Source organism: Photinus pyralis, unplaced genomic scaffold (assembly GCF_008802855.1).
Source record: "Photinus pyralis isolate 1611_PpyrPB1 unplaced genomic scaffold, Ppyr1.3 Ppyr1.4_LG6, whole genome shotgun sequence".
NCBI lineage: Eukaryota > Metazoa > Arthropoda > Insecta > Coleoptera > Lampyridae > Photinus > Photinus pyralis.
This window is the reverse complement of record NW_022170663.1, coordinates 37,506,076-37,530,263: the sequence shown is the minus strand read 5'-3', so window position 1 is coordinate 37,530,263 and position 24,188 is coordinate 37,506,076. Positions and strand designations below refer to the sequence as shown.

At 35.9% G+C, this 24,188-nt stretch overlaps 1 protein-coding gene across 3 annotated transcripts; it reads right to left on the bottom strand.

Moving 5' to 3' along the window:
- Nucleotides 1-812: 812 nt before the first annotated feature.
- On the bottom strand, nucleotides 813-23,311 carry LOC116174934 (peptidoglycan-recognition protein LE-like). Of its 3 annotated transcripts, none has more exons than XM_031492975.1 (4): nucleotides 22,776-23,300; nucleotides 2,188-2,386; nucleotides 2,029-2,139; nucleotides 813-1,981 (listed from the first exon to the last, which is right to left on the bottom strand). In XM_031492975.1, exons 1-4 carry the CDS (start codon nucleotides 23,034-23,036, stop codon nucleotides 1,560-1,562), a joined length of 993 nt encoding a protein of 330 aa, XP_031348835.1. In that variant the 5' UTR covers nucleotides 23,037-23,300; the 3' UTR covers nucleotides 813-1,559. The 3 variants fall into 3 exon arrangements, with proteins under 3 accessions (XP_031348835.1, XP_031348836.1, XP_031348837.1); XM_031492976.1 differs by lacking the exons at nucleotides 813-1,981; nucleotides 2,029-2,139; nucleotides 2,188-2,386 and adding exons at nucleotides 10,489-11,007; nucleotides 11,059-11,169; nucleotides 11,221-11,410 and having other exon boundaries at nucleotides 22,776-23,270; XM_031492977.1 differs by lacking the exons at nucleotides 813-1,981; nucleotides 2,029-2,139; nucleotides 2,188-2,386 and adding exons at nucleotides 17,944-18,375; nucleotides 19,015-19,125; nucleotides 19,178-19,364 and having other exon boundaries at nucleotides 22,776-23,311.
- Between the last annotated feature and the right edge of the window lie 877 nt (nucleotides 23,312-24,188).

Here is a 24,188-nt window from a genome sequence, read left to right as displayed (position 1 = left end):
TCGGTTCTGAAAAAAATACCTGTTTTGGTTCGGTTTTCGGTTCTATTTGGTCTGGTCCGGGTCTCTGATTGTTATACAGGGTGCCCATTATGTATGGAATATCGTATATATCTCGGTAAAATTAGAACGTATACAACATTTTTCTATATAAAAGTTGTTTAACATTTTATTTTCCATAATAAAGCAGCATTCAGTTTTTATTTCAGAAAACAAATGAGTAAACAAATGAATTTATTTAAATAGCAGTGCACTTTTTCATTAGGCTCATTTGATAGAAACTTTGTTTCTCTTTTCGATGGTGTAACGTGTTAGTACCCTAATACAACAAAAATTTTCAAAAAATCTTATAATCACAACAACATTAATCTAGATATCCTGCATCAAAATAAAACAAATGAACATGTACAGCAATAAAATGGTAACAAACGTACACATTCATTTGTTTTATTTTGATGCAGGATAACTAGATTAATGTTATTGATGTGATTATAAGATTTTTTGAAAAATGTTTGTGTAACATGTTACATCATCGAAAAGAGAAAAAAAATCTCTATCAAATGAGCCACATGAAAAGGTGCAGTGCCATTAAAAAAAATCGACTGTTCGTCGTTCCTCACTTGTTTTCTGAAATAAAAACAACTGAATGCTGCCTTATTATGGAAAATAAAAGGTTAAACAACTTTTATATAGAAAAATTTTGTGTACATTCGATATTTTTATACTCATTGACAGTCATTATTATATGTACTCTATACATTCGTGATTCTTTGTTTTACATTCTTTAGATTTACCGAGATATATACTATATTCCATACATAATGGGCACCCCATTTATCGTGTAAATATTATGGTGTTGTAAATAGTATATAAATACAGTTTTGTTGCCGACCACCACTGTAAATCCGGTAACACGGTTATGTTCGGCAGTGGATATTTTTGATCTTGCTTTCATTCTTAAAATTTCTGCGAAAATATACGTCCACAGCTTGACGGTGGCTCTTAGGAAATGATTTCTCGCTCGTGGCTTAATTTCTTTCTTCAGGAACCACCCAATGGACCGATTGGTTGAAGATTGGACGGCGCCATTTTTGAAACGACCAGCATAGATTTTGCACTACGTGACGACGTTGAACCAATGCTCCTTTCCCACTATTTACACTTGTATTTATAGATATCCTCATAGTAAAATCTGACCCAATCGCTTTATCTTACAATGACAAATCATTTAAATACTCAACTCGCACTAGCATAAGGTTTCTTTACGTTTGTAATCTCCTTTTCAATTTCGTGAGGTTTAATAATAAAAAACTACTCGTAACTTAGGTTATAATAAACGAAGCATTAATTTAGGGTTAACTTAAGGTTACAGGGTGTAGATCGTAGACACCTTTCGATGGGTCAGATAATTGCGTATTTTTATTGACGTCATAGACATGCACATATTACCAGTAGGTACATAAGGAATTTTTGCTTTCGCATCCATTTTTTCAAGGGGGAGTACGGGCTATATAATGTAAAAATGTCGACTGAATGATAATAAATACAGTAGATGATTATTATTATTTGCGTGAGTGATCGCACCAATGGTCCCAGAATTGTATCTCCTTAAATAATTGCTCCCCTGGGTATACCGATTGGGGCCTAATTTGACGGTGAGCGTATAACTTGTAATCTGGATCAATGACACCAATGTCGACGCCGTATTTGATTAACGATTTTCCTTGATCCAGAACTGATGGTGTCGGTAGGTTATTGTCGAAAGTACCTATGAAAGCTATTCCAACAGCTTTTGAATTATACCCCCCTGTGTGAGCCCCAATTGTTCCCCAACCCCTTCCTTCGTAGACGCGCGAGTCGCACCCTATGAGAAAGTTGTACGCGATGTCATTCCACCTTTTTTCATCAATATGTATATCTTGCAGTTGCTGTGCTAACATCACATTTCCTTCCCTTGTAAAGGAACACAACGTCTGAGTATCCACTGTAACATTTCTTAATGAAACAACATTCATAAATACGGATACTCACAAATCACAACAAATTTAGCAGGTTCCTTTAAATATTCGTGACTTTCAATAGGATCTCGCATGCACCAATTTTCCCGCTTTACAACATTCAGCGCTTTGTATTCCTCCCTTTCTGAAAGTTAAAATATGTGCAATAAAACTCATAGCTACAATCACTCACTGGCAACTTCATTCACAAAAAGTTTGTTTGTGACGATTTCTTGAATTGGACTAGCGGCACTCTGGTTGATGTAGATTGGCCCATCCACTTTGATCACGTCTCCTACGAGAACTTTCTTACATTTATACATCATAACCTGGCTATAGTCCTTTGAAGGGCGAGATTGCGGGAGAGACTGTTTCGCTAATTTTTGCAAATCCTGCAACAAAAAAATGTCTTTTATTGCACTGCGCCGCTCGTTTAATAATTAAATTCCATTAATGGGCGTAACAATGAATACATAAAACATGAATCTGGTTCTTTTGATAATGGCTTGAACACCATTTGTCTTACAACTTATAATAGGGCGCTCAGTCATATTTAAGTTTGAAGGATAGTTTAAGTTTATTGCTCAACTTATTGTTATTGGACGTATATTTTTTGTTATATTGTGTTGCAAGCGCTGGTTTAGGGGCGAAGCATCCGTAACCGAGGACCGCCTTGTCCATGAGCGGCGACCCATCTCTTAGAGTGTCTTAACGTAGGGGAGTGTTACGAGGTGATACAGATAGTAGTTACTTAGGAGACTTTTACAGGCGTTGTATTTGACTGTGCCCGACTGCGCCCCGAATCATTGCATTATCTTCGTGTAACGTAAGGGGGCTCTATCTTAGACGATCCGATCAAGTGCCATTCTTTTATTTTAAATTTAAGCGGAAACTGTGTGTTGATGCTACGATTGCAAAGTTGCCACGTTGCACTAAAATCTGTCATCTTCGTTTCGAACCTGGGGTTGGATTAAGATCAGTACAAATTTGAAAAGCAAAAGAAAGTTGAATAATCGATAAAATCAAAATGCCGAAAGAGTTTCTACAAATTTAAATAGAATGCATTTAAAGCCCAAGGCATACCGTGTTCCCCTAGAACTCATCGGACAAAAGAACCGCACTGAAAAGAATTTAACCTGGGTTGAGGTGATTTTTTCATCTGTGGCAGAGATGGGAATTACCTTAAACCAGTTTCGAGCATTCCGCCGGCTACTCTGAATTAGGTTTTCCTGCAGTTTTCCTAATTCGTAACGTAAATACCGGAGTAGTATAAAACAACTTAAGACCTTCTGCAGAGGCACCCCTAAAAAGCATTATGCGGGTCACTCTGTAATTGAGAAAAGCCTGTTGAGGGCCTAGAACAAGAGAGGAATAATAAATAAATAAATAAAAAGAAAACTCTGAACACACATTTTATATCGCAGTTACAATATACAAAAATTAACAATCTGGGAAAGTAATTCTTGAATTTGAATAATTTTAAATCTGACGTTAATTTAATACATTTGATAGGACAAAGAATCGCCAGCTCAAAAAGATTTCAAAGCAACTCCACTCCTTTGCCATTTGTGGAAAATAACATTCCGAAGTCTCTTACATAAAGTACATGTAATACATTGTTACTTGGCCGCATCTCCTCCAGGCCAGAAGGTATCTGAAGGTCCTGGATACAGTAACCTTAGACTAAAATCGTATTTCGAGATGAATGACGGTAAGAAATTTCAACACTTACCATCATATTGGCCGATCCGCAGAAACTAATGCACTAAGTAATAAAAGCTCCGCTCACAGACTGAACTGTTTTGAGTGTGGCAATCACGGCTATATTGGGAGCAACTGCCCTACATGCAGTACTAGCGGTCAAGCGGTATCTTCACCGTCTATGACGACTTATAATATGGTGAATTTTTATTCCTTGTTTCCTACCGTCGCGGAACAAGAGCGACCTATGTTACCAATGCGAAATTGATATTCTTGACACGGGCTCAAAAACCAGCATCGCCGGCGCCCAGTTGTACAAATCTTTAAGAATCAAACTTACTGATGGGAATGTCAACGGAAAACAGTTCCGCGTAACGATGCAACTTGAGTCGGGAACTGTACGAGATAGGTAGGTAGTTTAAATTTGTCAAAGTTGCGTATTTTGATGTTTAACAAAATGCGGTTTTGAAATTGAAAAAATTCCGACTATTTTCGGAGATATCCGGGAAAAAACGAAATTTTGCAAAATCGTTTTTTTTACTGAAGTTTTTTAAAATTTTTTTAATAATAAATATCACATTATGACTACTTTTTTCCCTCTACAGGATGTTAGTTTTAAACTTTAAATCCGACGTTTCGTCTCCGGTTAACCATCAACTTTGTTTTTTCTTATGGAAGCAATTTTTACTTTTTGTGTCATTTGATAGATAATTTTTTCTGATTTCAAAAATGTAAACATAACTTTCTTTTAATAAGAAATAGCGCTATTATTTTGTAAAAACGCAAGAAATAAAACTACGTATGTTCACATTTTCGAAATAAAAAAATTCTCTATCAAATGACACAAACAGTAAAAATTACTTCTACAAGAAAAAACAAAGTTGATGATGGTTAACCAGAGACGAAACGTCGGATTTAAAATGTAAAACTAGCATCTTGTAGAAGGAAAAAGTGGCCATAATAATGTATTATTTATTTAAAAAAAACTTTAATAAAAAAACGATTTTGCATTTTGAACGAAATAAATTTAATTTGAAGGTAAGTATGTGATCTATACAATATATGAGTACAATAAACAACGAATTGAAATGGTACCTTTGACATTTATTTATTTACTAGCTGACCCGACCGGATATTGTCCTCTTTCTTAGCTATGAATACCTATTCAATTCTGACTGAAATAAATAATAACAAAAAAATTTGCTGTGGCTAGCACAGGTACCACCCGCCCCACCTGTGCATGCGCGATTCTGCCCTTTTATGTCTAAGAAATGTGTAGCAAATTTGGTTTAAATCGGTTCAACTGTTTAGTCGGAAAAGAGATCTTGACACACTTGCCACAAAATCTCCCCATCTCTCTCCAATATAATAAAAAATAGACGCACTCACTTCTATAGTTGCTTTTGGTGATTCAGAGCGAGCAACGTACCTTTTTTTGCGCCAAATGCCGTAATTTGAAAGCAATTATTGTATTTCAGGATATGAATAAAAAAAATGTACCTATAGAATCTGGCCCATTTCCGGAAACCAAGGATTGTAGTGGCTCTGGTGGCCGTACCTATGGCACCAATTTCACTTGGCCACTGGCGCAACATAATCCAGGGCCTTCAGTAGCCTTGCAATGTGGACACACAAAGTTCTTTGTTCTAATAGCAACGATTTAATGTAAACTGTAATCGAAAGGGGAAAAATAAATTTCAACATTTCTGTTATTAGTAGCAATTCATAAAACAACAAAAGTCATGGTTATTTTAAAATTTGCGGGTATACCAAAAGCTTAATAAAACATGTAAAAACAGTTTTGTATGCACCTTTTAATTCTGAACAACTTTAAGAGTCTTCTTTACCTAAACGCAACTTTTTTACATTATGGTGTATAGATGATTATAGTTGCAAGAAACAAGATGATATTCTTGCTTAGTCAACTCCTATTTTGGTCCTTAGTTAGTTCCCATCGACACTGTGCAGTGGCGCTACTTGTTACCCTCAAATTGTTGATTTACCGCCCGCCAAGATACAGACTTTATTTACAAAAAATATGATTTAATATTTTGGGGTAATGTTTAGAAGTAACTTATCTAGAAAACTGTTGGTTTACTTTTTCCATAAACCGTTTTGTTTCAGAGTAAAAAATAAAACAGATTAGCGCAATAATCGATGCAAAACATCTAATTTTTAAACAATCGGTATTTAGTTGCTATAAACTGTTTTAAAAAAGTAGCCCGAACATTTTGTAGATAAAGGTCTAAATTTATAAAATAGTTCTTAAAAAATTTTTTTTATTTTAAACAACTAGAGTTTTTATGGCGGGCGCTCTTATGGAAATTTACATTGGGTGCAGTGGGTACAGAAGACTCTTAAACTCTACAGTTTTTTCTGTAAAATGTACAGGAGGGTAGGATAGTGCATAAAACTAATTTCCCATGTTAAATCCCCATGTTCTTACTTACCGAGCACCACCCGGTATATGTTTGACTTGTAGGATTACGAATTCTGCGACCTAAGTTGGTACCATATGTTGGTACGTCTAATAAATAGCATCTTAAAAAAACTAAAATTCAACTGCAAATAGAAATTGACTCCCTTAGTGTTTCTGTGTAAACCACATGTTTAGTCTGTCAACACTTACCAAAAATGGTTATTAGGTATATCAAACTTTTAATATAAAAGGCGTGATTGCGGTGAAATAACTTTGAAGCTTCTCAAAAAACTCACTGAAATCTGGATAAACCTCGGGATAAACTATCCGATCGAATTGACAGCACACTATGATATGAATAAATTAATTTTTTGACGGATATATTATGCCGATCCATTGCCGATCGATGTAGGTGTTAAAACAATTGCCATCGCACCGTCAAACGCGCGATGTTTAAATAGTCGTTAAGTTTTCTCCAATTTTCCAACTTTCTGAGCGATTTTCTTAGCTTTTTTTGCCGTAAGAACCTTCTACACAGTATTAGAAAACTTAAAAAAAAAGATGAATGGAATCGGTCAAGTCGTTCTAAAGTTATTGCGTGACCAGAAGAAACCGGGGTTCATTTTTATATATAGAGATTTATGTATTTAGGTATTTTTGTATTTGTGTATTTATGCTTTTATGTATTCATGTATTCAGGTATTTATACATTTCTGTATTTGTGTATTTATGCATTTATGTATTTATGTTTATATGTATTTATTTATTGTCCCTCTGGGTCCTCAACATTACAAAGTATCTAGTTACGCTTTATAAAATTATACTTACAGACAAAATAGATGCTCCAGGGTTGCAAATGATCCCATTTTGATAAAAGTCCCCATCCGCAGCATCTGCCCTTTCAAAAATGTTAGAAATTAAACCACACGACGATTCGGAATGTGTATCGTCATTTAAACTGCAACGTTCCAACCACTTTTCGCATTTCGACGCGCCCGATTCCGAAGTTTCTGATGCCGAGCCCTCATTGCTCGAATTCTGGGACAAGACACACAATTTTTTATTATTTTCGTTCATCACTTCGCGCGTAATAAATTGTTTATAGACAAAGGCGCGACTGGATTTGCGGTTCGGGGAAATTATTAATAACAATATACTTATCACGTACCTATGGTATAAGACGAAAGTGGTTAATCGAGAACAAACGAAAGAACGTAAAAGTTTATTTTTAAAGCACTGGGAACCCACCAAAATCATTTATTTTTTCTATCCAATTGTGAATCGATTGGTCAAATCTTTATGGTAGGAATGCAGTCGTATTTTAAAGACAACAACTTTTTAGATAAGTAAAAAAAGACGCTCAGATGGGAAGTACGTACATGATTCACTTAACCTAATCGGTCATGGCACGCTTTATATCTCTTCTAGGCAAAAGATATCAAAATATACCTAAACCTCTCGCCAGGAAAGATTGCCGATCACAGAACACTTGATCCCGGTCTACAATCTATGTTTTTCTAAAGATGTGAGCGACTTCCGGGATAGTATCATGTCAATGTTGAACAAAAAGACTTTTCGTTCAACATTGACACGATCCTATTCCGGAAGTCGATCGCATGTTAAGAAAAATATAGATTGCAGATCAACACAAGGTGTGCTGTGGCCGGCAATCTTTCCTGGCGAGAGTTATATTTTCGTGATAGGATTTGCAAGTAAAGCGCCCTGTAGAGGACCATTGAATAAAAACACTATACAGGGTGGTGACTTGCGTAACGCACCATAGGGATTTCAATGTAAAATTCATAACATGCGATTATTGGCCCCCCCCCCCAATTTTTTTAGAGCTAAAAGTATTAAGGTTTTTTTAGAAAATAATTTTTTATGTCAATCAACCGTATTAGTTTCCAATTTTTTGCATAATAAAGACGGAAAATTGGAAAAATAAAACCCGCATCTTCTTCAATAATCTGCGATGCCATGGAATTTTATAATACAAAAACTACGCCAATATCCGTCATGCCATGGAATGTCTGCTATAAAACAAATCAAATTCTATCAAAAAGTATTATATTTAGAACAGCCAATTCAACATAAAGAAAGACCAAATTACTAAAAACGGTTTCCTAATATAACAATTTACAATAAATGTTCGAATAAGTCACTATTAACTGCAAGACAGTAACTAAGTCAGTCATAAAATCTATTTCGAACTACTGCTAATTGATAACTGGATATCTTTTTGTTTTAGAAAATTTCATGGCATCGCAGATTATTGAAAAAGATGATGGTTTTATTTTTCCAATTTTCCGTCTTTATTATGCAAAAAATTGAAAACTAATACTGTGGATTGGCGTAAAAAATTTTTTCTACAAAAAACTTTAATACATTTTTGCTCTAAAATAATGTGGGGAGCCAATAATCGCATGTTATGAATTTTACATTGAAATCCCTATGATGCGTTACGCAAGTCACCACCCTGTATAATATTTTTTATACAGGATGGTGACTTGCGTAACGCATCATAGGGATTTCAATGTAAAATTCATAACATGCGATTATTGGCTCCCCACATTATTTTACAACAAAAATTAGTTACCGAGCGAAACCGGGTTTTTCAGGCAGGTCAAATGAATAGAAAATTGGGAAAAAATAATTAAAACAGCTGAATTTTTCCGCGGGTGAAATCACGGGGGTTGAAAGTGGTGGAAAGTGGTGTTTTGTAAATTGTGGCAAAACTATTAATTTTAGACGAAAATGTTCAATCTAAAAGTTATAGGGAATAAAAAAAATGAACAACTTTGTATCTACAGTATTTTCACATAACCTTCAATTTTCCTAGAAAAACCAGAAAAACTGCTTTTTTTCGTTTTTTATTCTTATTTTTGCGAAAAAAAGTTGTAGCGGTTTGAAATTTGGAGGAAACATAGCTTGTTTTATGATAAAAAAGAAGATAATTTTTTGGGCCCGTAAAGTTGAACCGTTTCCAAGATCTCACGATTTCTGAAAAAAACCACCTCTTTTTCAAGGGGATGAAAAATCTATTTTTTTTCATCGTACAAAGGTTCGCGGGGTAGCAAAATTTTCGGGAAGACTTATATTTTAATAAACAAAAATAAAAAAATATTATTCATATAGCAAAAATTCGAGAAAATCGCCAAAAACTGGAAAAACAGTTTTAAGATATACACGGTTTTTGACATGATAAATCAACATGTTGGATATTAATAAAGATTTTTTCGAAATCTGACTTCTTGCTTCTCTTTAATGTTTGCTTAAATATTCTCTTTTGTTATCTCATGCTCAACTGTTTTAGTTAAAATATCTTTATTATTTCTTTTTTCTGCATTTTTACCGCAATAAAAGCAATTCGAAATAAAATCGAATTATCTTGCGTCCCGATTCCTGAACAATTTATTTTTGTCCACTGACTCTTCTTCCTGCCTGTTTTATAGCTGATGCAATTGCGTTGGGCCTGTTGATAAACTTGCAAAAATCTGCAATAAGAACGTTAGTTTTATCGGCCAAAGCAAATGATTTGAGATGTAAAACCTGGAATAAACTTTATGAGGATTTTGTTCATAATTCCTGTAAATTAACGATCAACAGGCCCAGCTTAATCCCGTCAGCTGTAAAACAGGCAGGAAGAAGAGTTAGTGAACAAAAACAAATTGTTCAGGAAGCAAAAGAATTCGATTTTACTTCGAATTGCTTTTATTGCGGTAAAAATGCGCCGAGAAAAGAAATAATAAAGATGCTTTAATTAAGGCAGTTGGGTACTGGAAAACAAAAGAAAATATTTTAGCAACATTAAAGAGGACAGAGAAGACAGATTTAATAAACTTTTTATTAGCGCGGATCCAATACGTTAATTTATTTGCAAAAATATATATAAAACTGTTCCCCCCGTTTTATATTTTATTTTTCATTATTAAAATGTAAGTCGTTACGAAAATTTTGCTACGATGAAAAAAAAATAGATTTTTCATCATTTTTTTCAGAAATCGTGAGGTCTTGGAAACGGTTCAACTTTACGGGCCCAAACAATTATTTATTTATTTTTATTTATTTATTTATTGTCCCTCTTGTTCTAGGCCCTCAACAGGCTTACGCCCAATTACACAGTGACCTGGGATTTCATCCGCGGAAAAATTCAGCTGTTTTAATTATTTTTTCCCAATTTCTATTCATTTCACCTGCCTGAAAAACCCGGTTTCGCCCGGTAACTAATTTTTTTTGAAAATAAATTATTTTAGAGCTATTTAGCCTGGACTATATGGCAGGTCACCTGGTAATTGATATCAATGACGGATTTACACTCTTCTCCTCAAGAGACTAGCTGAAATCTTTCGTTCTGCTGTCATAAAAGCTTCTAACAAAATTAAAAAAATCTATATTGAAGCGCAAAGTACACATTTAAAAAATATGGCATAGTTACGAGATCACAAATGAACATCAAGACCTAATTCTAATTTAATTATATAGGAACAGTGCTCCTCCAATGATCCCACGTCTGTATCTCTTCAAATAAGCGCCTTCCAGGGCTTTCCGTAGGGCAACACTGACAATGTCCAACCAAGACGTAGTCTTTATCAATTGCTCCAACTTCAACGCCCCATTCAATTAAAGCTTTAGCCTGGTGCAGAGCTGATTCAGAAGGAAGTGTCCTCAAAAAGCAGCCGATGAAAGAAATTCCAACGGCTATATCATTGTAACCCTTAGTGTGAGCACCTATGACCCCCCAACCACGTCCTTGGTAAGTAAGTCCATCACAGCCTACTAAGTAGTTGTACGCAATATCACTCCATCTTCTGCTTTCAATGTGAAAAGTTTGAATGTTACGAACAAGCAATACGTTCTCGGCCTGCGTAAGCGCATGTTCTGTTGCGGTATGTGCTACAATGTTTCTTATGTATAAAACTGCAAATATGTGTTTATGGTACTTACAAATGATGACAAGCTTAGCTGGAGATGCCAAAGCTACTGGTGGATCTATAGGGGGTTGCGCGACCCAGTTTCGTCTCGGAACAACATTCACTTTTTTCGTAGGAACCATTTCTACAAAATTGTATAGTCAGCCGCTACTCGCACACAATATCTTCGGCTTACCGGCGATTCCGTTCAAAAAGATATTATTTGTGACCATATTGTTCACCGTGTTAGATTCATTTTTTATGATATTAACAGTGCCGTAGACCTTAGTGAGGCTACCCATTAGGACATTTTTGCAATCTTTTATTATAACATTTTGATTTGGATTCGAGGGGGCTTCGTAATACTCAATTTTTCCCGACGTATCCTGAAACAAAATACACAATGTTACATGTGCTTTCTAATTAAGGGTTAATACCTTTTTGAGATTAAATAAAAAATAAACAAATAATTTTGTTTAGATACGTTATGCTCAGAATTCACTTGCTAAGTGCAGTATCGAACGTGTTGCATAACTCAAAACCAAAAATCAAAACTCCCGCCAAAACTAATTGAAACCCAATGGCACATGATCGTCAAGTAACAAACGTGTCTAGTGGTAGGATAGGATCCACGCGCTGTGGTGAAACGAGTTTCTCGAGAATGTGCGTGTGTCGCTTAGACGATCGATTAATTCAAATAAAGGTTGTCCTCTGACAAGCGAGAGTAGCTCTAGGGACTTCATAAGAAAGACCTACTGTAAACCTTTCAGAAAATGTGGTCACTTACTTCTTTTCCACTTTGTATTTTACAATTACATTATAATATTTTGCAACCTGTACCGAGCATTTTATTTCACGCGCAATCATAATTTTGCAATGATATTTAAAATATTAAAGTAATCATCTGCCAACGCATTTCACGGAAATGAATGTATTTATTATGGATGTTATGTACCGGAGCTTTAGATTGACACCAAGATCTCACGCGCAGGATTTCCAGAACCATCACATAACAGTATTGAAATAACCTAAATATTCAGGAGTCTTGAAAAATTATCACATTTAGCACAAGATAGTGGCGAAATATAATTGTAATTTAACTAACATATTAGTTCCCCACATGAAACAAACAAAAACCTCCGACCCATCGCACAAGTCGATAACAAAAATCGCCTTTCTGCGAATTCATAAAATTTAGAATACATGTGGATAATTTTCTCTAAAATCACCTAAAATCAAAAGATTGCAAAGATTGATTTGCAATTTTCTTAAGTGTCAACGAGGGAATCAACACCAAGTCTCCGCCACATTATAATGTAGCCTTGTTGAGCTCAAGAAGGGTACTTTCTGCCAATTTGTAACAGATAACAACACAAACAAACAAACAAGAGGGCTGGTGCATTGCGCGGCACATAAAATATTGCGAAAGCAATGCTAACGTCTGACACTCGACCAATCGGACACTAAACCGTAATTATACTCAATAAGAATCACCAAAAGCAAACTTAACATATAACACAGCTAATCCTAAGGATAGAAAGTAATAAGACTAACAGAAATGAATCTTCCTAGTAATCAGAAAGTTTCGTAGATAAAATCGGGTCTCGATTTCGGGTAGGTGTATTCTTCGGTAACGACAAAAGCAAAGTACGTAAAAACAAGTAAATCGGAGCGATTTGCAACAGCAATAATTTCCAAGGTTACTATACTTGCGGTTGCCACGGGAACAAATATGGACGTGAAGGTAAACAAACTCCATGTAAGTAGGTCATAGGTAATGTTGGTATACTTATAATAACATGTTTGGTTTCAATGAATTGGCAGTGAAATCTGCCGGTAATGTAGAAATTCATCTCTAGCGTGACGTTCGCCAATATCTATGTTGCTAAAATGGTGACTCCAGGTAAAAATGCGTACTCATTTACGCGTATTGCGTAGGTAGTAAGTAACATCCAGGTAGATACAACGTAAAAGGCAATAATGAGAAAACTAAGAGAAAGTTTTGAGGGAAGATAAAGTCTTAAAAAACGTAATAAAGAATCATGAATCTACGTACCTCGTACTGATTATCTGCAAATACAAATCTGCCTAAAGCGCTTCAATGGAGCACAGACACAGACATAAAAAAGAGAAAAAGAAACCACCCCAAAGATATATGGTAACAGGCAAAACCAAAAGCCCTCGTAGAAGTAGACGAAACTCAGTAAAAATGTAATGGCGTACAGAAAAAATAATTTGCATGTAACCAATATGACGAATATGCGTAAGAAGAAAAGAAAAAGAATTAATGGTATTAGAAATACCATGAAAAACATCTGCACGACCTCTGGCGGCAAAACAAAGAAGTATTTTCATAAAAACCCTACACCACTCGGATGGCCTCTGGTGGCAAAAATAAAAATCTAGGATGATAACAAATTTACTGCCGGAATAACTTACATCTTATTAAACGGGTTATAAAGGAAATACCTACATGGGTCAGAATTTAAATACAAATTGCCCAAATTACCACCACATAATCTGCAATTAAAAGTTGAATCGGTAAAACATTAATTAATTAAATGTCATAAATCTTTCGTGTTCGTCATTTTCGTTATTTAGTTTAAGACGCCGAAAAGTTCTATGAATAATTCGACTTCAGAAACGCTAAAGTTCTACAATATCGCGAATCATCATAGTGGGATTGTGGACCCCACGATTTCAGTAAGTTGGGACACACTTCTTATTTATTCCAGTTCGAATTTAATATTCAGGACAACCGGCTAACTAATCATTGATAAAAAAATATTTATACAAAAATTAATTATACAATATTTTACTTCAATTCCGTCGGCGTAATCGTAAAACATAGGTATAAAGGCATTAAGGTAATTTTGTTCTTTTCCTGTGCTGGTTACTTTTTTGGAAATTTAGTCTTCCTTACGAACAAGAGCAAGTCGCTAATCTACGTATTGCAAATGCTGACGTCGCTTTTTGATTTATTGAAATACTGATTATGGGCATCAATTAGCATATTTTAACATTTTTATGTGCAACGCAATTGAATATCGTTTTTTAGCGCATTTGTTAAGAATTAAAGAAAATGTGCTATTGTTTGCGTTTTGTCCGTCCGTCCGTCCGTCCGGACCCACTTCTACCGTTTTGAACTACTTCTAGAGGAATGGCCCTAGAGTCCTGGAATTTTTGCAGTAGGTAGCCTATACCTTGAAGGTGTGCCAAGCGGCCATCAAATTTCACTGTTTAAAAGGGGGGCCCCCCAACGAATTATTTCCTGAGATGCTGTTTTTGGAAGTAAAACGTGCATAACTTTTACATACGACAACCAATTGGTGTCAGATACAAACTACTGCCCTTCTTTCTGTCCTCTTATCAAAGTACAGGGCGGAGGGGAAGGGGGGGGGTGTGGAACTAGTTTTATCCTTCTACCAACCATAGCCCTCCTCCTCGACCTTTTATCGTGATCGGGTATATTCCCTTATACCTCAAGAACGGATTGTCGGAAGAGGGTACTCACAAAGGGCGATTGAGACGTCTGCAAGAAATATATCCATTGGTGATGTCAAAACAACAGCTATTTCGGTTTAAAAAATGCGCTTTATCTGCACAAGAGTTTGGTTTAGTATTACAATCGCTCGAAGACTCTTGCTCAAAGCACCTCAAATATTAGCAAATTTCGATGTCGATGGTAATGTTATTGTGTTTTTATTTGCTAATTGATACATCGCATATCGCACGTACACCATGAAAGGATGGCAATGTTTAAAAATAACAATGTGGGCGATAAAGCTTCTTCCGTTTCCTTTAGTTTAATAAAATTGATTACTCGCAACGCACGTGAATAAAAACCGAATTTTTGCGAAATCATTCTACTCTCTACATCTCCTGAACCAATGTTCCACACTGTTATAGTAAATAGCTTGCATTGAAGGATCCACAATACAATGATACGCTTTTTGAAGCACCTGTCAATTGCCACTTAGCATCTATAAATTCAAACTGATTGCCAAATATCAGTTGAGAAATAAGAGTCAGAGAATGATAATAGGACTTGATTGGACCAGACAAGAACAAAGTAAGAGATAAAATGATAAAGGCGAAGTTCAGATGTGGAAAGATTCTTACCTGCTTTTGCATTATTCAACCGTTTATTATTATTTACATAATATTATTTATAATACTTACATACTTTACTACTAATAGGTAAACAATTTACTGATGTCATAGATTATATACTTTTATAATCAATGCGAATGTACTAAAATTGTTGATAGTCACAGACTATTACCTACTTTTTTTATCTCAGAAAGGTAGAGTTATGTGCTATAATAAAATTGCCTATCATCGGCGTAGATGTGATAATTGCAATGTTTTATTACACTAAGGATGTGAGATCTACATAAATAGAAAAGAGGAGAGGACCGAGCACCGAGCCCTGCGGAACTCCACTTGGTACTATTTAAAATTTCACATTTGACAGCTTGCGACCTCTTGTTTATGGGTATATATTTTAAATTATATATTAAATATTTGTTATTCGCGGCGCGTGAGCCGTCGAAATTAGAAAGTAACTGCTTCCATGTTGGTCATGCGTATTTAAATCTCCCTTCCCCTCAAAATTATGAAATGTTTATTAGTTCCGTCAAATTGTTTTAAGATTGAAGGTAGGTACAAAAGTTTCTTTGCGATGATTGTTTCATAATCTACGGTTTTCAAAATAACTATACGGGGTCTGGTAAAAAACTTATCAGACCTAACCTCGTTTTTTAAATGGATTCAAATCAAAAAGAATAAAAAGAAGTGTTTAAAAATTTTTTAAAAAAATATGTAAAATTTTTTTATATTTTTTATTTTATTATAAGAACCGTTTTAATCTTTTTTGAATGTTTTTGAATCGTCTGAATCTTTTTTTTAAATATCATCTCTGGCGTGCTGTAGTTTTGAAAAGAGCCTTTAGTATTCTGTCTGTTTAGATTGAAATATACAGGGCGTTGCACTTAAAAAATGAGGTGAGGTCCGATAACGTTTTTTCTTGACCTCGTAAAATTACTTTGAAAATGGTAGTTTATGAAACATTATTTGTAATAAACACATTTCCGGTAACTTAATCAACAAAGAAATTATAGGTTTTTATCTAAAAATCAAAAAATGCAACTTTTGCTGTAGGCCAGTTTGGATTTCAGCATGGAGTTTATCTCAAAAAAATATATCGAGACTGCAAGGTTAATTCATTTCTATCACTTATAGTTTAGGAGGTAGTTACCCCATACTAACGATCAAATTTGGTCACCCTATACAGAGCAAATAATCTATACACAAACGTTAAATTGTCCAATTTTAATAGGTGACATAATTCCTAATACCAAGCACCTTCCTCTAGGTTTGATCATGCTACATGGCGTCATATTAGGCAATTTTCAAGAGCGGGCAAAGTGCCCCCCTCTGGCTACGGCCCTGGATTTGCATAAACAACCTTCATACTATTTACTTTATATGGTGCTTTATATGCACATACCGGCAGATCACATGTAGTGTAGTTCGGTGTTTGAAAGTAATCTAAATAACTCCAAACCTGACACCAAGATAGAATCTCTAGCTTGTAACGGGAGCTCTTTTAGATTTTTCCGATAAATTGAGTATTACAAAATATACCGCGCGGTCTCCTATTAGAGTACAGGTTTCTTCGAACATTTTGGGCAAATGGTTTCCGAGTACGGCTCGGCTAGTTGAGTACGTGTTAAACTCGAAAGCGGCAGTGTGGCGCGACATAAGACAAAATTAATGGATGTACGTGATCGTCCGACTGATTTAAATCCGCCGTTCTTCAGGGCATGTGAACTGTCGAGTTAGAGGTTTCCGGCAAATGGCCTTCCTGGTTATGTGGTCGGTGAAAAGAAATGAATACGATTTTTTCGTAGCCATGCTTGGTTTTTTTTTGTTAAGTTTAAGACAGTGGGGACTTTGCTAGGAATTAATTACACGTAGGTACTCCACTCTAGGATTGGATTTGAAGTAAGTAAATCCAGGTTTTTGATGTTTTCATTAAAAAAAGTTGCAAAGAACTAAATAAATTGTGAAAGTGAAATCAAGTGAGTTGTGAGCATTTTTAATGCCAAATTTATTTTACCGACAGATTGCGTAAATTGTGCTATATCTTGAAATTTCCAAAAAAAGGCAAGCTGTCTTTCTTTAAGAGGGTGCCCAGCCCACCCATTAATTTCTCCTTCTACGACCTTTTATAAACAAGCTAGCATACAGTTTTATGCGTGGAAGATGTATCCGTATTAGGTATGGCATATAATGAGAATCAATTGATGAGTAATAAGCATTTATTGATACATAACTATCAGTTGACAGATGTCAATAAAAGCATAAATGTTAAGCAATAATTAGCGTCGATTGACAGGCTGTGGCATTCATCATGTTAGGTTTTTGACAGGTACAAAATTATTCCTCAACAAATATACAGTGACATTCATGTAGAAGTAGTCATAGGGATTTCCTATAGGAATTGCCTATGTCTACTTTTACATGATAAAAAGTCTTCCAAAGGATGCCTAACCTATAACATTTTGAATGTTATTCGCTTTGACTTCCCTATTCTAATTTCGGTTCGTGTGCGATGTATTCAACTAAAGAAAAAGTTGGTATTTCCAGTTAAAGGAAGACGTTTATTTTCTGTGAAGCTAAAGCAACAATATTCAAATTAATAATTAATATGAGAGCCAGATCTTTATTTGTTTCAAGAAGTTATTTTGGTTGCATAAAATTACGCGTCTTTCAAGAGACTTTTTATCATGTAAAAGTAGACATAGGAAATTCGTACAGGAAATCCCTATGTCTACTTCTACATGAATATCACTGTAGAGCCTTTCCACGTTTTCGTACTAACAAATTCTGAATAGGCATCCTCTCGGTGACTTTGTTTAGTACAATTATATAGGAACAGTGCTCCTCCAATGATTCCACGTCTGTATCTCTTCAAATAAGCGCCTTCCAGGGCTTTCCGTAGGGAAACACTGACGGTGTCCAACCAAGACGTAGTCTTTATCAATTGCTCCAACCTCAACGCCCCATTGAATTAAGGCCTTGGCCTGCTGCAGAGCCGATTCGGAAGGAAGTGTCCTCAAAAAACAGCCGATGAAAGAAATTCCAATCGATATATCATTATAACCCTTAGTGTGAGCACCTATGATCCCCCAGCCACGTCCTTCGTAAGTGAGTCCATCACAGCCTACTAAGTAGTTGTACGTAATATCATTCCATCCTCTGTTTTCAATATGAAAGGTCTGAATGTTACGAACAAGCAATACATTTTCAGCCTGCGTAAGTGCTTGTTCTGTTGCGGTATGTGCTAAAATCGTACAGTGTGTATTGTTTAGGCCAGGCGTGGGCAACCTTTTTTTCCAAGGGGCCAAAATAAAATTTTTTATATGCGCCACGGGCCACACTTGAAAATCCAAATAAAAAGTATGTTTAAAGAAATCAATACGTAAGTATCTATTTCTTTTTGGTCTTCATCTATTTTTTGCTTTCGTAAAAATTATTTAAAAAAAAATCAATAAGTACTCCTGAAAATTGACACGATTTTGCAAACAAAATTTGCCAGATGTGGATAATAAATCCCCATATTCAGTTTGTATCCAAATTTTCATTTATGCTCTTAAGATTCTTAATCCCTAAATCACGTGTCGTTGTATTGCCCCACCCGGTATTATCGCGAGGAAAATTCTGGAAAATACCTGGCGATATCTCTGAAACAATAAATGCATCTTTAACTAGGCTTTCAAACGTCTTGGAAGCTTCGGATCACGTCCACTAGATGCTGCACGTGTAACATAATCATATTAATTAATTAATTAATTAGAATTTGAAACTGGTGAGCCCTATGAAGTACTACCTAACTATGAATTATATTAGCGGGCCGGACAAAACCTATCGGCGGGCCGTGGGTTGCCCACGCCTGGTTTAGGCATTTGTTTGTGGGACTTACCAATGATGACAAGCTTAGCGGGGGATGCTAACGGGACTGGTTGGTCTATAGGAAACTGTGCTACCCAGTTCCTCCTTGCAACAACATTCACTTTTTTCGTAGGAGCCATTTCTAAAAATTTATATTGTCAGTTGTTGCTCCACACAGTATATCTTCGGCTTACCAGCGATTCCGTTCAAAAAGATATTATTTGTGACCATATTGTTCACCGTGTTAGATTCATTTTTTATGATATTAACAGTGCCGTAGACCTTAGTGAGGTTACCTATTAAGACATTTTTGCAATCTTTTATTATATTTTGATATTGATTCGAAGCGGCTTTGTAATTTTCAATTTTTCCCGACGAATCCTGAAACAACGTGCACAATGTTACTTGTGCTTTCAGGAATTTTTAGAAAAGCAAAAACCAAAGCGCATAAATTTCTGTGTAGTGCAATAGGCTTTTTGCAATAAAGGGATTGACCCTCCCTTCATTGAATTAAAATTTCGAATTTTCTCGCTTAGTGCAAATGAATTTTACTAACAGTGTACGGAAATTTATTTATACAAAACTTTATAACTAATCAGATTGTATCCATTCATTTGAAGATTCTCTTTACACTTTACACTTTAAATGTAAAAAAAAAACACATTTTCTCTATCAAATCCAATTCCAAAAACGCCCTGCACGGCTACCGGCAGAAGTCATTTCTTTTGGACGAAGAGAAAAAGGAACCTGAGGATTCGATTGAAAAACACGTTGCAAAATCTCGAAAAGCTATGGACATTCAAAACGATACTTTAAAGGAGGACATCACGATAAAATTGCCAATTCGCTGTTCCTGAATCGGGTTTTGAACACGATTCCTGCCGAATACCATTCACTTATTAATGCTTGGAAGTCACTAGCTAAAGAAAATCGAACGTCGGATTACATTAGGGGGAGGTTATGTGTTGTTGAGCAGTGGCTGAATGATAGAAGCTTCTCAAATAGGTCTATTGAGGATGCTACCTATTTGGCCAATAAAAATAATCCCAACAAACCCAAGCAGGGGAATAGTCATGGTAAGGGCAATGGGAATGGCGACAAGTCAAAGAAGTTAGGCCCAAAATGTTATAAATGGGGAATGGTCCTAGAGTCCTGGAATGTTTGTAGTAGGTATCCTATACCTTGAAGTGCCAGACGGCCATCAAATTTCGCTGTCTAAAAGCCCCCCCCCCCCACGAATTATTTCGTGAGATGATGTTTTTGAAAGTAAAACGTGCATAACTTTTACATACGACAACCAATTGGTCTCAGATTTTACATACGCATGCTTTTAGTGGTGCCAAGTTACAATTCAGAAAATGGGGGGGGGGGGGAGGGGGGAACACATGATCTAGCCTCATCGAAGTCTCATCGAAATAAATTGGTTTGTACAAACTATAACTTTCCCGTGCGACTCTTTGTTGAGATCAGCGAGCGACGGAGTCTGGGGGGAGGGGTTAAAAATTAATTTTATCTCTCATTGTGTTTTAATTAAAGGTCTCAACGAAAGGAACCGTTTTCTACCAACTACTGCCCTTCTTTATGTCCTCTTATCAAAGTACGGATTGTCGGAAGAGGGTACTCACAAAGGGCGATTGAGACGTGTGCAAGAACAATATGCATTGGTGATGCCAAAACAAAAGCTATTTCGGTTTAAAAAAATGCGCTTTATCTGCACGAGAGTTGTGCATAATTTATACTTGTTTTGAATCTGTATAGTTGCCTGAGGTTTAAGGAATATTTACTAACACAGAAAACCGGACATTCATATGTTCTTTGTAACAAGAGTTATAAAAGAAACCTTTTTTGGAAGTTTGGGCAGTTTTTGGGCTGTAATTTTTTGACCCGTTGGTCTACATAGCCAAAAAACAATAGCGATCCTGAAGAACATGTGTATCAATTTTCAAAGCGATCGGACGTTTCTACACAAAGTTATCGTGCACACGGACAGACGGACCGACAGACGGACAGACAGACGGCAATACAAAATTATAAACGATCTCGAAGATCGATAATAAACTACATAGAGCAAGTGCATCCTTCTTCGGCACCCCTTGCGCCCACTACTCACTCTATCGGATTATTTGTTATGTCGTTTGTTGTGGTTTATTTTGATTAAAAAAAATTAATAATTGGCGCTTAGGACACGTGCCCCCCCCCCTCCCCACCCCCGCAGTTACGCCTCTGCACACAGATTTCGCATGTTAACTATTAATATTTGTGTGAACTTCTTTTATGTTTTTGTCTGTGACAGCCTCTTTCAGGGCTCCACTTTGTGCCCCATTTAAATGGAGCAAACCACTGCTCAACAGTTGAGTCCGAATAATGCTTATCAAGCCAGGCTTTAGTTTCAACAGTATTTTTTCACCAGAAATCAACGTTTTACATTTTTTTTATAATACCAAAAATTCCTTCGCTCACTATACAATGTTCAGCGAGGAATGGGAAAGGGCGATATCTCGGGAACGAATGCAGATTTTAAAATTCTAAAAACTTTGTTATAAATGTAAGCTAGGGCCATATATTTTGTGATAACACATTTTTAGATTAAAGGCGATAGGTGGCGCTACCTAACTTGATTCTGTTAAGTGGAATACCCTACTTTTTATTAGATTTTTGGAATCCACAACATATTTTGGATAACTTTACTTATAAGTGCTACCAACCTATTTCGTTTACTTTTCGGGAAAATTTAACATGTATGTACCTAGGCGTCTACATAAATGCTGTGTCTACAGAATACAATCCTTTGTCATTGAATTAATATCTTCATTAATTGGAGTTTTTAAGCACCCTATATATCACGGACCAATTGTCAAACAGCTGTCAAAATACATACCTACGTATCGTTTATCATAAATTAAACTCATATTTGATTTGATTTTAGTAACACCATTTGTGTCAGCCTACGAACTTTTCAGACCAAATGCGAAGTATGTATGAAAATTAGGCGGAAAAAGGGATAAAAAGAATATGTGTATACATAGCCGCCGTTAGCATTCTTTAAATTAGACAACGAGTAATTTTTATACATACACACAGCAGTTTTAAACATTTAGGGGTCTAGTCTGTATATTGTCGTTACCAACGATAACGCAATGGTAACGATTTGATCTTGAATGACAGCTATTCTCAGTATTACTGTTATATCTTAATATGTCATACAGAATACTTGTTGCCGAACGATAACCGCTGTGTAACGACATCGTTACACGTTAGAGAATAGGCCCCTTATTATGGTTTTCAAGTAACCGAAGTTGTCAAATTTTAATTCTGCAGCATTTCTTCTTCGTAGTGCAATCCCAGAGGCCAATCCCGTAAATAAAGAACTATTCTGGTGATAGCTTTTAATTTTGAAAATCGCAAATTTGTCCAAAAATTTTTTTTCTTATGTTACTATAACACACAGGAGAATGGAGCTAGCGTCTTTACCTAGGTTTTTGATTTTGTAAACATTTTGACAACTTTGCTACCCCAAGATGGCACACATTTTTGTGAAGATATTAATTATATAATAAAGGGTCCACAAGGGGATCACTGAGTATGAAAATTCTGAAATTAAGTTTAGTTTTACACAAATTTTGAAAAGGGTTTACCAAACCATAACAGGCGTAGGTACTGGAAAACCCTTCTATGTATGTTACGGTTGCTCTGTACGATATTTGTATAAGTATAGATACTACAGGTAATTAAAAACCGATTGAAGTGACACTTATGACAGTACACCTGTATCTAGTTACCTATTATACTTACAGACAAAGCAAGTACTCCACGGTCGTAAATGATCCCATTTTGATAAAAGTCGCCATCCGCGGTATCCGCCCTTTCAAAAATGCTCGAACTTAATCCACACGACGATTCGGAACGTGTCTCGTCATTTAAACTGCAACTTTCCAACCACTGTTGGCATTTTGACACGCACGATTCCGAAGTTTCTGATGCTGAGCCCTCGTTGTTCGAACTCTGGCAATTCTGGCACAAGACACACAATTGTTTATTGTTTTCGTTCATCATTGCGCGCGTAATGAATTGTTTATAGACAAAGGCGCGACTAGATTTGCGGTTCGGGGAAATTATTAATAACAATATACATAATCGCGTTTGGTATTAAGACGAAGGTCGTTAATCGAGAACAAACGAAAGATGGCGAACGTAAAAGTTTATTTTTAGCACACCGGGGACCCCCGAAATTCCTTTTTCTTTTTTATCTATACTTGGAACCTTAAGCACCTAAGTTAAACAGAGATGCACGTATGGGGAAAGTAAGTACATATTCACTTATCTAAGTAAATGTGGTCCGATAACGGGTCCTACCCACCGAGTTTGATATCTCTATGTATATAGTAGGTGTAACATATTAAAATGTCCCTACTCATTCAGTTTTGCAAATAAAGGGATCTGTAAAATCTAGTACACATGTCGAAAAGGTTCGATTTTGGGGTTAGGTTACAGGTCAACTGGTAATTAAAATATTCGGTTCAATATACTTTTGCGCTCAAGGGATAGGCCTCCGAAAGCTCCACGCTTTGCGTTTCTTCCTTAATTCTTTCTTCAGAAACAGTAGCACATAAAATGTTGGATCTCCCAGGTCGATTGGCATTCCCTTTCCGATTTTGTAAAATAACTTCCAGCTGCTAGATGGCGCACTCTTAAACCTTTAATTAAAGTCACTAGATATAGAAAGTACCGCAATCATCCGCCATTTTTGGGCAAATTTGCTGCCAACTTAAAAAAATTGACAAATAAAATCTGAATAGCTGTCATTTTTTATAACCTAACTTCATAGTACCTACTGTCATGTTTTATAAAAATATATACAGATATCTCCAAACAGGTGGAACAATCCCTAACATTAAAGTTACTAGAATCTGGTAACTTCCGCCATTTTTGGGCAAAACTCATGCGTTCTCTCTCTAACACACGAGCCCAATGGATTGCGGTACTTTCTATATCTAGTGATTTTATCTTTAATATCTAAAGGTAATTTTGATATTAACGAAATTTGTTCAGGGTCTTTTAGAAAACAATTTTTGATTGGTTAGTTCAATCATCCTATGTGTTGCGGTTGATGGACAGAAAACGCAAATTTTGGGTTTTTTTTGGCCGCAACTCCCAAACGAGACAAAAACTAGGCTAAACGACCCATTTGCCTAAATGGTTCGTGGA

What these genes read in the sequence shown, in the direction of transcription:
- LOC116174934 (XM_031492975.1), bottom strand. Translation starts at nt 23,036, where the DNA reads ATGATGAACGAAAACAATAAACAATTGTGTGTCTTGTGCCAGAATTGC. An exon ending in TTTTGTGAATGAAGTTGCCA is followed by an intron (nt 2,140 to 2,187) that starts GTGAGTGATTGT and finishes TTTAACTTTCAG; the next exon opens with AAAGGGAGGAATACAAAGCG. An exon ending in TGCTAAATTTGTTGTGATTT is followed by an intron (nt 1,982 to 2,028) that starts GTGAGTATCCGT and finishes GAAATGTTACAG; the next exon opens with TGGATACTCAGACGTTGTGT.